The sequence below is a fragment of the Convolutriloba macropyga genome, chromosome 10, assembly GCF_964194025.1.
Source record: "Convolutriloba macropyga chromosome 10, txConMacr16.3, whole genome shotgun sequence".
Taxonomy (NCBI): Eukaryota; Metazoa; Xenacoelomorpha; order Acoela; family Convolutidae; genus Convolutriloba; species Convolutriloba macropyga.
This window is the reverse complement of record NC_134477.1, coordinates 25,352,344-25,367,614: the sequence shown is the minus strand read 5'-3', so window position 1 is coordinate 25,367,614 and position 15,271 is coordinate 25,352,344. Positions and strand designations below refer to the sequence as shown.

The 15,271-nt window shown below is 35.5% G+C and overlaps 1 protein-coding gene across 3 annotated transcripts in view; it reads left to right on the top strand.

The window, feature by feature from the left end:
- The window catches only part of LOC142348837 (glycogenin-1-like), a 46,730-nt gene that overhangs the window by 28,544 nt on the left and 2,915 nt on the right, over window positions 1-15,271 (top strand). For 2 of the 3 annotated variants that reach the window (XM_075400372.1, XM_075400373.1), the window contains exons 6-8: window positions 9,936-10,004; window positions 13,073-13,199; window positions 13,598-13,726. In XM_075400372.1, the coding sequence (XP_075256487.1) occupies window positions 9,936-10,004; window positions 13,073-13,199; window positions 13,598-13,726 (325 nt within the window). The remainder of the gene's footprint in view (window positions 1-9,935; window positions 10,005-13,072; window positions 13,200-13,597; window positions 13,727-15,271) is intronic. The other variant, XM_075400374.1, reaches the window with a different exon arrangement.

Below are 15,271 nucleotides of genomic sequence, written 5' to 3'. Positions count from 1 at the left end.
CTCGGGGCCATTAAGTTGCTTTGCAGTTATTTTAAAGCTTTGTTAGTCTCTTAAATGTACGGTCCGCTAAAACTGTAAACTCATGATTACTTGATACATTATCCGGTGACACTGATGTCCCTACACCTAAGCTATCTATAGGCAAAGCTATTCCTACGCCTGTCGTCCTAAATGTCTGGCTGAATAAACCTGTCTTTGTGTTTTCTTTATCATTGGCCTTCGGTATCTTTGGTCTGTTTTGACTGATGTATGAATTGCAACCACACAGCCCCCTCATAGAAATAGTCGGGAAGAATTTGATCACTCAGCTTACGACAACTTGTTGGGCAAATAAACCTCCACTATAGAAAAGGCTTGTTTGCTATCTCTTCCTTTTGTTAGCTCCTCAATTTTGTTTTTCTCAAGAGTGTCAGATTGTAGGAGAACCAGAGAAAAAAATCGTTTTGTTGGTCTGGGACTCTAGTTGTAATGGGCGATCATGCCCTGTCATGCCATGTTCGGGTTATATGATCGTCATAATCGTATACGGGACAAATTTAGGGGACAACACCCTGGCTGACATGTTCTTACCTTTATGGAATGCAGGTCAGACAGCAGCATTGGATGTTACCGTCACTTCTCGCTTGCAACCAATTTTCATGGCAAATATGTCAGCGAAAAGAAGTTTTGCCCTGTCAGCTGCTAAGGACGAGAATGAGCAGTACGCCCAGAAATGTAGCGAAGTTGCATTTCAATTAATTCCCTTGCCCTTTGGATTGTTTTGGGTACTTCATGCTGTTCTGAGACCCTCAAACTAATTGCTCTTCCATATAATAGCAGAGGTTTGCAGTCTGCTGGTATAACTCTAGCGTTCAGTAGGCTATCTCAGTTTGTCTCTAATGTAGCAATTCGAGGGTCAGCCATCATGGTTATTGCGAGATACGCGAGATTTATAGGCACATAAAACGAGCAAACTTTTGAGGCTCATTTTAGGCCAGTATTTTTTAACAGCGTGTCACACAATGAGCACTGACCATCACTACTGCTGTATTTTTGATGTATCACCGAATGCGTTGGTAGCTCAATTTTTTTTGCCGTATCTTATGGTTCGTAAATCATTGGCGGGAACAAATTAGAGATGACAAGCGGAAAACTACCTCGAAAGATCCTCGATGATAGAGAGAGTGAATCCATTGCTGATTGGAACGGAAGCGATAACAACAACAATGACCAGTTGTGAACCAAAATTTCATTAATTCACATTTTTTGATTTTAAAATTTTGTCTTATATTCGACCGGTTAAGACCAAATGCTGATTGCCCTCTTGTTTTTATCGCCCATGAAAAGTAAGTCTTTAAAATTCAACTCATTAAGAGCTTCTTTCATTTCATCAACGGGCTATTACTGTGTACCCGTTTTTAAAATAAAAAATGCAAAGAGTGAATTGTATTGGTGCTCTATCTTTTGCGTAAGGTGTGTTCAAGTGCTTTGTCTACGACTTTGAGCTTGCGAAATGAGGTAAAGTGTTAAATCTCAAGGAGCATTAAGTCGATTTAATATCCCTTACGATTGCTTCAGTAGTTTTTCAAGTGCTTAGTGTGCCAAAGTTGCTGTAAGGCCAAAATTCAATGTGAAAAGGTCTGCTTTTGATGTTTGTGCCCAGATTGAAGCAATTTTTTCCTGGTTTTGTCTGATTTTCTTTTTAAATTTCAAATTGGAGATCGCTACAGTTAGGTCACAGGTTACTTTTCTCATATGTTAGAGGAAATGTTTTTTGTGATAGTTTTTGACATATATCCATTGTTCAGCCGACTTTAACCCTAAAATTCAAGTAATTGAAGCTTTTTCACTTTTAGCTTCCTATTAGGTTTTTAAAGCCTCAACTGAAATTATGGGGTAGATTTTATGAATACCTGAATAGTTACCTGACGATATTAACTGAACGAACTTTTCCAGTATTTGAATAATTTTTGCTGCATATTTGAATAATTTTTGCTGCATATTTGCTGCAAATTTGAAACAGGTTTTGTCTTTAATGCTACTTGATATCAACCGTTCGTACAGCGAAGTTTCTGTTATCCTGTAATTCAATGGTTTCGTAGAATTTGGTAACAACGAACAGGGAGACCTGACTGAAGACCTTTCTTGGCCAAAAATTGCGATCAATTTAGTGATGAATTTGCAATTTTAAATTTTTTAATTTTTGTGCTTTTTGAGTTCAAAAGTAAAGTTTTAAACTGCAAATTTCTTCTGCATTTTTTTACGTTTGCTCGGCTGACATTACCGCCTAGAATTTTTCAAATCGAATCGTGAGCTTTTACTCATTTTGAAATTTTGGTTTTGCCTGCAAATACCTGTCTCTTTTATGATGAGCAAGATTTGATGTAGATTGTGAGTTTTCTGAAGTTAAGGCTCTCAAGTTTTCGATGGGAAACATTACATTTCAGCACCTTAGCAGCAAAATTATTTCCATATTAAAGGATATTTTCACCTCTTTCTGACGTTTTGCTTGAAGTCTTTTTGACGTCTAATTTAGTTTTATTCTCAGCTGATTATATTCAGTGCTTTTAAACAGCAGGTTCTCAGCAAAGCAATCTAAATTACAGGGACAATTGGAAAACCGAAGCAATAGAAAGGGGATGAGTTCATAAAACCCCAGTTTTTGGTTTTCAGCAAAGCAATCTTAAATAGAGGGAGAATTATAAAACGAAAGCAGTAGAAAGGGGATGAATTCATAAAACCGCAGTTTTAGATGACCGGTTTATGAACAAATTGCTCTCATTTCTGAACTTTTAATGAAGTTTTCGATGGGAAACTTTACATTTCAGCACCTTAGCAACAAAAGTATATCTATTTTTTTCATTCTCCCCTGATTTTGCTCAAAGTGCCATCAAGCAGCAGCTTCTCAGCAAAGCAATCTAAAATAGAGGGAGAGTTGGAAAACGAAAGCAATAGAAAGGGGTTGAATTCATAAAAGCCTATTTTTAGCTGACCGGTTTATGAACAAATTGCTCTCATTTCTGAACTCAAAGCTGTAAAGGTTTTGATGGGAAACTTTACATTTCAGCATCTTAGCACACCTTAACAATAAAAGTATATCCATTTTAAAGGATATTTTCCACCTCTTTTCTGACATTTTGCTTGAAATCTTTTTGACTTCTAAGTTAGTTTCATTCTGCGCTGATTTTGCTCAAAGTGCCGTCAAGCAGCAGCTTCTCAGCAAAGCAATCTAAAATAGAGGGAGATTTGGAAAACGAAAGCAGTAAAAATGTTATGAATTCATAAAGCCCCATTTTTATATGACCGGTTTATGAACAAATTGCTCTCATTTCTGAACTTAAAGCTGTGAAGTTTTCGATGGAAAACTTTACATTTCAGCACCTTAGCAACAAAAGTATATCCATTTTAAAGGATATTTTCCACCTCTTTTCTGACCTTTTGCTTGAAATCTTTTTGACTTCTAAGTTAGTTTCATTCCGCTGATTTTGCTCAAAGTGCCGTCAAGCAGCAGCTTCTCAGCAAAGCAATCTAAAATAGAGTGAGAGTTGGAAAATGAAAGCAATAGAAAGGGGATGAATTCATAAAACCCTATTTTTTGGCTGACCGGTTTATGAGAAAATTGCTCTCATTCACAGATTAAGTCTTGCTAAAACAAAAGCGATTTCGAGAAAGGATTTCTCAAGGACCTGCTATCCGAGTGGTAAATGCTTAAGTGAAGCTGGGCGATGGTCATGGGTTGTAATCCATCCCTAGTTAGATTTCTTTTCCCCCATAAAGAAAAATTTATCTAGTCTACAATTTGTCCGTTTGTGGGTTCAAATTAATTCTGTCGTCCGTTTTTTTGAAATTTTGTCAGCAAGCTAAGTTTGCCATCGCATATTTGCTCAGCAAAGCGTCAGTGAAATTAGAGAGAACTTTGTTACTATTGTATTTTTTCCGTTGTGTTGAAACTTTTTAGCTACCTTCTCTGCGGTCGGCAAACATTATGGGCCAAGGTTTATAAACACGTAAATGATTATGACTAGCAAATTTAAGCTCTGATGTTGACCTGCTGTTTTTGCGTAAATCTAAACTGATGATTCGTTTATCTAATAGTGGATGCTTATTGATATTTTTTTAATTTTTCATAGCCCTGAAGGTACCACAGTTCTCAGTTTTACTATTTTCTCTTCATACTCTATTTCAAAGTACTTTCCATGAGAGCAAATCAAAAAGTGATTTTAAGCGCAAGTGTACCATAACAGGCAAACACAGTTCGTTAATGCTGGCATTAGTCCCGTTTAGCGGCCTCTTCTAAAATCCACTCTTGCTCATGGTTTTCTTTATAAAGATTTGATGCAGTTTCATAGGTTGTGCATAGTGGTTTCAAAACAGCAGGTTTTTCAGAAAAGCAACCTTAAATAGAGGGACAATTGGAAAACAAAAGCACTTAAAAGGGGATGAGTTCATAAAACTTTTGTTTAAGGTTCTCAGCAAAGCAATCCTAAATAGAAGGAGAATTGGAAAATGAAAGCAGTAGAAAGTGGACGAATTCATAAAAGCTCAGTTTTAGATGATCGGTTTATGAACCAATTGTTCACATTTCTGAACTTAAATCTGTGAGGTTTTGAAGTTTTCGATCGGAAACTTTATTTTTCAGACCTTAGCAACAAAAATATATCTATTTTAAAGGATATTTTCCACCTCTTTTCTGACATTTTTCTTGATCTTTTTGACTTTAAGTTATTTTCATTCTCCACTGATTCTGCTCAAAGTGCTTTCAAGCAGCAGCTTCTCAGCAAAGCAATCTAAAATAGAGTGAGATTTGGAAAATGAAAGCAATAGAAAGGGGATGAATTCATAAAACCTATTTTTAGCTGACCGGTTTATGAAAAAAATGCTCTCATTCACAGATTAAGTCTGTTGCTAAAACAAAAGCGATTTCAAGAAAGGATTTCTCAAGGACCTGCTATCCGAGTGGTAAATGCTTAAGTGAAGCTGGGCGATGGTCATGGGTTGGAATCCATCCCTAGTTAGATCTCTTTGCCGCCATAAAGAAAAATTTATCTAGTCTACAATTTGTCCCTGTTTGTGGGTTTAGATTAATTCTGTCGTCCGTTTTTTTAAAAAAATTTTTCAGCAAGCTAACTTTGCCATCGCGATATTGCTCAACAAAGCGTCAGTGAATTTAGAGACAAATTTATTTAGTAGTGTTTTTTCTTCCGTCATTGTGTTGAAATTTTTAGCTACCTTCTGTGCGGTCGGCAAACTTTATGGGCCAAGGTTTATAAACACGTAAATGATTATGACTAGCAAATTTAAGTTCTGTTGTTGACCTGCTGTTTTTGCCTAAATCTAAACTGATGATTCGTTTATCTAATTGTGGATGCTTATTGATATTTTGTTAATTTTTCGTAGCGCTGAAGGTACCACAGTTCTCAGTTTTACAATTTTCTCTTCATACTCTATTTCAAAGTACCTTCCAAGAGAGCAAATCAAAAAGTGATTTTAAGCGCATGTGTACCATAACTGGCAACCGCTTTTGCCTATGTTCCTTAATGCTGGCATTAGTCTCGTGTAGCGGCCTCTTCTTAAGTCCCCCACTCTTGCTCATAGTGTTCCTTACAAAGATTTGATGCAATTTCATAGGTTGTGCATAGAGTGGTTTCAAAGTCAAATCAGTTTAATTGTTACTCACTTGAGCGTCACTTTTTTGTTGTTAACATAAAACTGTTTTTATTGTTCAATTGAATGTGGTTTTTTAATTGCTCTCGAACGAGAGCAATGCTTTACTGGGCAATGTTTGTAAAGGTGTCTTTTTTATGGAAAATTTCCGCGTGACCATTATTGAGCTTTTGTTCTAGGACATTCTCTGAGTGCTCATAGGGACTTTTTCACCTTTCTCTTCTTCATTTTGCAATAAGGCAGAGATAATTACAGGGACCTAATAGCCGAGTGGTCAATGCTTCTGTGAGGACTCCGGAGGTCGTGAGAACGGATCCAACTCTTGGGGATGTTTTTGCACCCATAAGCAAAAGTTTATCTAGGCTACAGCCCTTGTATTTGATTGCTCCACCTGACGTTTGAGAGCAATTTGTCCAATGTTAGTCGGCTTATGTTTCCACCTTGTTTTGCAGAGAGAAGAAAATTTTGACATTGAGGGACTGGGGCTAGGCATTAATTGTTGAGCTCCTTGTGAATTCTCTTAACTTTTATTTTTTTTAATAGCCGCCGTCAGTCTGTCAACGGCTATTATTTAGGCGCGCTCCTTTTTAAAATTCAAAGATTTTGAATTGTTTTGGGATGCTGTCTTTTTGAGATGCTGTGAAAGATCTGTTCACTCTTTTTCATGATTTTTGAAGTCAAATAGGAGTAGTGATTTTGGTCACGCCGAAACAGGAAGTGGAGCGAAAGAACGAGTGGTTTTGCTGTGTGAAATTTTTTCGCTCTGATTTTAAAGTAGTGAGAAAAGGTGTTTGAACAAAAATTCGCTTTCTCGCTAGTGGTTTTCTGTTCACATGCGGCAATTTCACTTTGATTTTTACTGTTTTTTGATTTTTTTGGATCGCATTTTTTTCTAAATGGTTTTCCCAATCCATTCATAGTTCATTCTAGCCCTAGTTTTTTGTTTGTTGTTCGCTAGTGGTTTGTTGTTCACATGCGGCATTTTGACCTTGAGTTTCTGTTTTTTTTCTGATTTTAGAAATGGTTTTCTCAATTCACTCATAGCCGTTCTAGGTCTAGTTTTTTTTTGTTTAGTTAATGAAAATTCTTTGATCTGTACGTCATGACTTGTCCTGCTATGTTTTTTTTAGTTCGCTTTACCTTTTGATCACGTTTTTCATTTTACAAAAGTCAAAATTTTCACGTTTGACTTCTGAATTATCTCAATCACAATTTCAACTGAATAGATTTTAAATTTTTTCACGCATTCGCTCACGCAATGCGATAAATTCTGTCAAAGTCAAAAGATCAAAATCATAAGAGACGGGATAAACCGATAAAGCGCGGTCGTTAAGTCATTGAGATTTAGGTTATCAAAGTTCATTAGAGTGTTTGCTAGCTGACATTGGTATTAAGCTTATTAGCTTTCCGTTTAGAGGCTGAATTAAGTATAGTTTTAGAATCCAACTGAAACTGCACGCCAAATTAGAACACTCTTTGCCATTGAAAAAAAAACAAAAATGTTTGGCCAATTTTCTCTCTTTTTTTCTTTTTCTGTTTCAATCCCGATGTGCGTCAACGGCGGCTACGTTCCGGCAATCTGCCGGCTATGTTTGTAGTTTGCACCAAGCGGTGTGTCGAAAAACTGGTGGTCAAGTTTTGAGCAAAAGTCTTTTTAATAGCCGCACAGCGATAGCTGGGGCTATTATTGGCCTTCTCTTGGTTTTTTTTACGAGTATTGGTTTTCTCTCGGTCTTTTTTTTTACAGGAAGTAGATTTGTTCATGCGGCATTTTGACCTAAAAGTGAAAGTGAGAAAAGCTGCCTAGGTAAACAGATTTCTGCTGAGCGAGAGAAGTTTTTTGATCATGCGCTGCGTTTAGTGAATGACTTTTTGACTTTGAAAAGTAGTTTTTAACTGAATGGCACATATAGATAACCGTTTTTAGCCGTTTTTTTTTGTCTAAGTGGTCCAATTTTTTGCTTTTAATTTGGTTTCTTGTAGAAATAAATTTTATTCGAAACTTTATTGAAATTCTAACCTCGGAAAGTGATGCCACAGTGTTTTTCAGAGGCTGAAAATGCGTTTCAAGTGGAAAGTTGGTGCATATTTCTTGATTTTTTAATTGATTTTTGGCTTTTTTCTATTAATTTCTTCTTTTTTGGATCTTTTAACCGTCTTTTTGTCACAAATCAGTTAAGATGGCAACTTCTCTTTGATATTTCATATACTCAAGGCCTCTTTCTTCCTCGATGTAATTTTGTTTTATAAAATTGTACATATGCTAATCCGATTTTGATAGTTTTTTTCCGATTTTCGTCAGTTTTTTTTTGTATTTTGGTTGTAATTGCTGGAAATAGTAGTCTTTTTGTGCAACATGAGGGACTTTAATTTCGTTTCAATAAAAGATCAATCAGGTTTTGGCGTTAAGTTTTCGAAAAACGGTAAAAACTTCTTCATAAGTGCAGTCTTAAAAGTTTTTTGACCGTTTTTTTTGCAAAATGTTTCAATGTTTCGTATTTATGAATTCTGCTTTTTGTTTTCTTCAGGAGGAGAGATATTTGTATCGGATGACTAGTTATCCTTTCTATGTCTTGAATGCTGAACAATGAAATGTATTCATTTTTCTTGAAATTTTTAAATTGATTTTTAACTTTCAAAAATCAAGAATGTTTTTTTTGTTACGGTGTTGCTTAGATTGTACCCGAATTCTTCACATTCGGGTTAGTATCATCCTAGCTTTGGCCTGGCACCTACATTTATGTTCGGTATATTGATTTTGTCAGTTGTTAAAAATGAATGATTTCAGCTTTTTCTTAGATTTTCGTCAGTTCTTTGGTTTGCGATTGATTTCATTCAACATAAGGCAGGACTGAAAGTTTGATAGCAAGCTTTTTCCGAAATTTCCACTTACGACTATTTACTGCAACTTTCTTCCTGTCTTGGTATTAATTTAAACGATTTTTTGCCTTTGATTATTCTTCTGCTGCTTATGTCTTTTCTATGATCAATTTAATTTTTGAATTAGTATGAAATCATATTGTCTAGAATTTGTACAACGAGGACAAGTGTATGTTGTTTTTTGTCTTAATTGCAGTCATTGGAAGTGTCATTATAGATGTTTTAGGTGTCATAATAGGTGTTTTCTGATTCTTAAATTTGAGCTTTCTTTTTTGAAAAGATTTTACTTAGTTTTTAAGATTATTATCTGCCGTTTGCTTTCGCAACCTTTTTCAGATTAGAATCATGAATTATTGGAGGGCAATTGATAACCTTGTCAGTATTTACAGACTATCAGTTTTCTGACCACCTTAAATATTTCCGATTTTTTAACGTTGCCAAACGTTTTCAATAATATAAAATTTTGCTGCATTTTAATTCTCTTGGTTACAGTGGTTTAAGCTCCACCAATATTTAGAGCAGACCTGGAGAGGTAGTGAATTAATGGTTTTATACAAAAAGTAGTGGCTTCCGCTGCAATTACGGTTTTGTTAGTGAAGATTTGACGCTTCGAGTCGCTTCCGGATTTCTTCCTGCTATGTTTTTATTTCGTCGTCATGATTTTTGTTACGACCATATGACGTCACAGCCACTTTTTGTTCATTCGTTCATGCAATTTCAAATGAATTGCATGTGTGACGTCATTTTTCGCTCTTAGTGGAGCGAGTTTTTTTGTTCATTTGCGTGATTAAATTTTTGGTCACTTTTGACTTATCTCACTCTCAAAAATGACTTTCTCACTTTGAAATTGAATTTTATTTACTTTAATTCAAAGAGATAAGGTAAAATGGGTGTGTGTCACTCTAAATGAAGGTTGTTTGAGATCAGCCAATAGAGGCAGCAATAACTTATACAGAGTTTTAATCAAAATATAACAGATCAGCCTTCAATGAAAAGACGAATTTTTTTGGTCTGTCTTTTTTACTGTTTTTTTTAGACTGCCGATCTACGAATCTATTGCGGCTATTTTCTGGCAATCTGCCAGCTATGTTTTATCATTTTGAAGTTTTACTTTTGTGCGATCATTGAAAATTGTAAAGGAATGCCAAGAGGGTCAGTTCGATTTTGAATTATTAGGTATCATAATTTCAAATTGCCTCTGAAGAACACTATTGTAATGATTCCGGTGTGTTATTGCCTTCAGTAAATTATCTAGACATAGAAGGATAAATTTCCATAAAACGCCTAACATTTAGTATTCTTGTAGATGTGAAAGAGCTCGTATTGCATATTTATGGTGCCAAATAGTAGAAAGTAATAATTGTAACCGTTAGAAGACTCTAAAATTGGGAGTATTGATAGTTAGTTTTTAGTTCGGGAAGAACGGAAAGTCGATTTCCTGGAGTTGGTTGATGAGACCTCTCAGATTTTCACAGTCTATGGTAAATACACATTTCTATCCTAAGCTAGATGGTATCATGGTTTATGCAAATGGCAAGAAGTTTTTAATGCTTTAAGGGTGAAGGGTTTTGGCTCGGTTTAATTGATTTCTTCCTCTTCAAAATGACTGTTACAAATCAGGGGTTTTCTAGTTCTAAATCTTTCAGCCCCAAAATATTAGCACCGCCTTCACAGTTGACGATTCAAAAATTTTACGGTCTCGTTATGGAAAACATATTTAACTAAACAAAGCTATTTCGATCCATATTTAAGATGTTGCTTGTGAAGCAAGTTTTCCATAACCAGACCAGAAAATTTGTTGATTGTCAACTATTGTAAAGATGTCTGTTTATAGCTGCGAAGCTGTAAGCTGAGCGAAGCTATTTTGCGGTGCTCTTGGTTTTTACGACTCGAAGAGGAGTATTGGTTTTCTTAAGGTTTTTTTTTTACCGGAAGTACTATTCGTTCAGACGATGTTTTGACCTAAAAGCGAAAGTGAGTAAAATTGCAGTGTGAACTAATTTTTTCTGAGCGAGAGAAGTTTTTTGATCATGCGCTGCGTTTAGTGAATGACTTTTTGACATTGAAAAGTAGTTTTTGACTGAATGGCACATATAGATAACCGTTTTTAGCCGTTTTTCGTCTAAGTGGCCTAGTTTTTTTGCTTGTAATTTGGTTTTTTGTGGAAATAATTTTTAATCGATGCTATGTTGAAATGTAAACCCTGGAAATTGATAGCACAGTATTTTGCATAGCCTGAAATTGCGTTTCAAATGCGAAATTGGCACATATTTCTTGATTTTTTAGTTAATTTTTGGCTTTTTTTTCTATTAATTTCTTCATTTTTGGATCTTTTAGCTGTTTTTTGTCAAAAATCAGTTAATATGGCAACTTCCTTTTAATAATTCATATACTCAATGGCTCTTTCTACCTCGGTGTAATTTTGTTTCATAAAATTGTACATTTGCTAATCCGATTTTCGTAGTTTTTTGCCAATTTTTCTCAGTTTTTTGTTTGTATTTGCTTTTAATTACTAGAAATAGTATTTTGGGGAACATCAGGGACTTTGTTTTTGTTTCAATAAAAATTCAATCATTTTTTGGTGTTAAGTTTTTGAAAAAACAGATAAATTTAGTCTTAAATATTTTTTGATCACTTTTTTGCAAAATGTTTCATTGTTTCGCATGTCTGAATTCTGCTTTTTCTTGTTTTATTCTCTTCGGCAAGTTGGATTTTTGTCTCGAATGACTCGTTGTCTTTTCTATGTCTCGAATGCTGATCATTGAAATGTACTCGTTTTTCTTGATTTTTTTAAACTTGATTTTTAACCTTGATTTTTAAACTTGATTTTTAACTTTCAAAAATCACGAATTGGTCTTTTTGTTACGGAGTTTCTATCATTGTGTCCATATTCTTCACATTCTCGTTTGTATCATTCTAGTTTTGTCCTGGCACCTACTTTTTTATTCGTTATATTGATTTTTTCAGTTGTTAAAAAATTGAATGAATTCAGCTTTTTCTTAGATCTTGGTTTCTTCGGTTTGCAATTGATTTAATTCAAAATAAGGCAGGACTGGGAGTTTGCTAGAAAGTCTTTTCCAACATTTCTACTTATTACTAGTCATTGCAATTTTCTTCCGGGCTTGGTATTGTTTTTAGACGATTTTTTGTTTTTGAATATTATTCTGTTGCTTTTGTTTTTCTATGATTTATTTAATTTTTGAATTAGTATGAAATCATGCTGTCTAGCATATATACAACAAAGAAGAATCATGCATTATTTTTGTATTAATTGCCGTGATTAGAAATCTAATTGTAGTGGTTCTCTGACTTTTAAGTTTGAGCACTCTTTTTTGAATAATTTTGACTTTCCTGTCTTTTTTGCAAAGTTTTTATCTGCCGTTTGCTTTCGCGATCTTTTTGAGATTAGAATCAATAATTATCTGAGGGCAGTTGATGGCCCTGTCAGTTTTGTCAGGCTATCAGTTTTTTAACCATCCTAAAAGTTGCAGACTTTTTTTAACTCGCAGTGATTAGAAGTGTAATTATAGTTGTTTTCTGATTCTTAATTTTGAGCTTTCTTTTTTGAAAAGATTTAACTTAGTTTCTAAGATTATTATCTGCCGTTTGCTTTCGCGATCTTTTTCAGATCAGAATCATGATTTATTTGAGGGGTATTGATAACCTTTCCAGCTTTTTCAGACTATCAGGTTTTTGACCACCTTAATTATTTTGGATTTTTTAACGTTACCAAACGTTTTCAATAATAAAATTTTGCTGCATTTTCTTTCTCTTGGTGACAGTGGTTTAAATTTCACCGATTTTTAGATCAGACCCCGGGGAGGTAATGAGTTAATGGTTTAATACAAAAGGTAATGGCTCCAGCTTTTTGTGAAGTTTTGGTGCTTCGAGTCGCTTCCGGAATTCTTCCGGCTATGTTTTTTTTGTTTCGTCGTCTGACGCTCTTTTTTCGTTTTACATTTGTTCACATAGCAAAGCTGAAAAAGTCAAATTTTCTGAATGACTTCTTCCTCTCACTAACGGCATTTGCGCGCGTGACGTCATTTCTCACTCGCTTTAGCAAAAGTTTTTAGGTTATTTGCGTGATTAGATTTTGATCATACGTGACTTACCTCACTCAATAAAATGACTTTTGCACTTTAAAACTTAAGTTTAGTTTCAATTGGCTTAAGGTCAAAAGAACTCATTTGTGTAGTAAAGGTCCCTAATAAGAGGCTTCTGCGGAATGACTTTTAACAAGCTTTATTAATTTATCGCTGAATGTTTTTTACCTAGTTTTTTGAGCGGCGTCGATTTTTTTTTTCAAATTTAGATCTGTATCTGTTTCCATCTCTATTATATGGCACGCAGTTCTATTCTTTCGCAGCTATTCCGGCAATCTGCCGGCTATGTTAAACACGGTGCTATTAATTTAATCGAAGTGTGGTTGGGCTGTAATATAGCGAGTCATACGTAAATATAATAAATTTCTTTAAAACATTTCTTGGTCTTGTATAGTTGACAAGGCTTGAAGTAATTATGTAATCAATCTGAATGGAGTTGGTTTCAGTGCCCTATTTGAAGCAGTGGTGGAGAATCTACAGACACTACATTGAGCCCATGGTGAAGGAGACTCTAGGAGGAGCCGCAGTTGGGAGTGATCCTGTGACGTCACAAAGTGTCCTTGCTCTACCTCAGTGAGTGTTACTATGCTATCTCCAAATATACCCCATACAAAACTTTGAGATGGTAACAAAGAGTACCACGATAGTTGTAATCCAGCATGACACAGAAAACCTCAACCTATGTTGCGCGTTTCACCTTGCAATGATATAAATCAGATCTTTTCATTATTCTTGCCTGATGCAAGTGTTTAGTTTACCAGCTGTTTAGTTCATGATTTGGTTTACATCTCACCCAATTAGCGGCGAGGTAATAAAGTGTAGCGTCCAGATGCGAAACTGATATTTTGCTTATCTGTAAATGCGCATTCCAATTTGTCGTTTATTCCGAAACTAAATTTCTAAGCTTAACCTTGATGGAAAAAAATGAATTGAGGCATTGCATTCAGTAATTAACCGGATGTCCGTTTTAGTGTCATCAGTAGGCACACAATGGCAAGCAGCAGCTCACAAGGAGGAGCTCCAGACAATGTGCAATTCGAGGATCCGAGTCCTCCTGACGCATGGGACTATGGACAGGTTGACTACACAGGCAGGGACAGGTGAGATCACTTTTCGGAAACCCTGAAATTCAAATTATAACCAAAAGTATCAACTATATATCATTGTTTTGGTAATAACAAAATATGCATATAATTCATTATTTTTATAATCAAACCATAATAATTTATATCCTTTTTATATCATTTCAACCAGGAAATCGAATCTTCAATTTTCATTAAATTAATGAATTTGTTGTTTTCTTCCTAAAAGCTTAAATTATCTCTGGTGGCTAAAGTATCTGTCTTTATAATCGTTGTCAGGTTCTAAATCGGAGCATTTACTTGAAAACGAACCGGTGCTGGATTCGGCTTGCAATCATAGTGTGCTACCCCAGTAGATCAACTCCTCTGAAGCTCTCAAACTTAGATATATCTTTTGGCTCTTTCTCGAAGCTTCGTCTCTGGCCAAGTTTACTTCTAGCAAGTAGGGCTTTATTTTAAGGCATGTGAAGTATTTGTGCACTGTTGAATTTTGTTTCTGGCAATACTTGTTATCGTAATCAATTCAAAACGTTTACCAAACAAGTTTTAAACGACTGGTCTTTTTTCCAATTCTAAAAATTCATTTTAAATAAGCTTGGTTATCAAATTTTGGTCTCTCAGATGAAAAGGAGCAACAAACAATTTGTAAGGCAGCATTTGAGTTTTTGAGTTTAATTACTTTTGAGACAGCCCATTTATGTTGTATGTTGACCTTAATACAATTGACTTCTCTCCGAAATATTCTTACATTTCGCGCTCATTGGGTGAGCAAAAGATTATGAAAAAATATCATTATCCCCGCTGCAAGTTGGGCGAGCAAGTTATGTAAAACAATAAACTAGGAGGCTCTTGCTAACAACATTGTTGCAGATCCCCCAATAGCAGTGATTGATAAGGATTGTAAGAGTTTACTGAGGGCAATAGACAATCCCTGTGCCTGTTACTTCAGTAGTGTGATTGTCACTTCGGTAACTCTCTTGAGTGTCTTTTTGAAAGTTGCACCAAGGACTTCGAATGCAAGACGAACAAATGTGATCCCCTTTTAAGCAGTTGTCGTGCAGGCCATGTTTTGTTCATATGTTGCATTAAGTGGAAAACTACCAGGGATTTTCAATTTTTCGCGCTAATGGGCATCAAGTTGATTAAACGATTCATTAACTGACACTAACGATTCATTAAATGGCAGAAGTTGCATAAGGGGCGTTCAGGGTCATCAAGCTAATCCAATTTTTTAAACAATACAGTTGTTTTTTCTATCCTTTCGTTCTTGGTGACAAACTCTGTGGATCCTATTACAGCTCCAAGGATCGGACCTCCTTACTCGAAATATCATCTCCTTTTTCTCGTTTATCAAATCCGCTAAAGTCCACTGTAGACCACAGTTGAACTTATCGGCCATGGGGTAGGAGCCGACGTCGGGCCCGTTTTCGCTCAAGATGCTCCAGGATCTAACGAGATTGTCTCCGCTGCCCACCAGGACACCGTCGACTAGGTATCAGGAATGTTGCTGTATTTTTGGCGAGGATTCCCGATTTTTCTCTATAATGGACCAGAGCGTCAGAA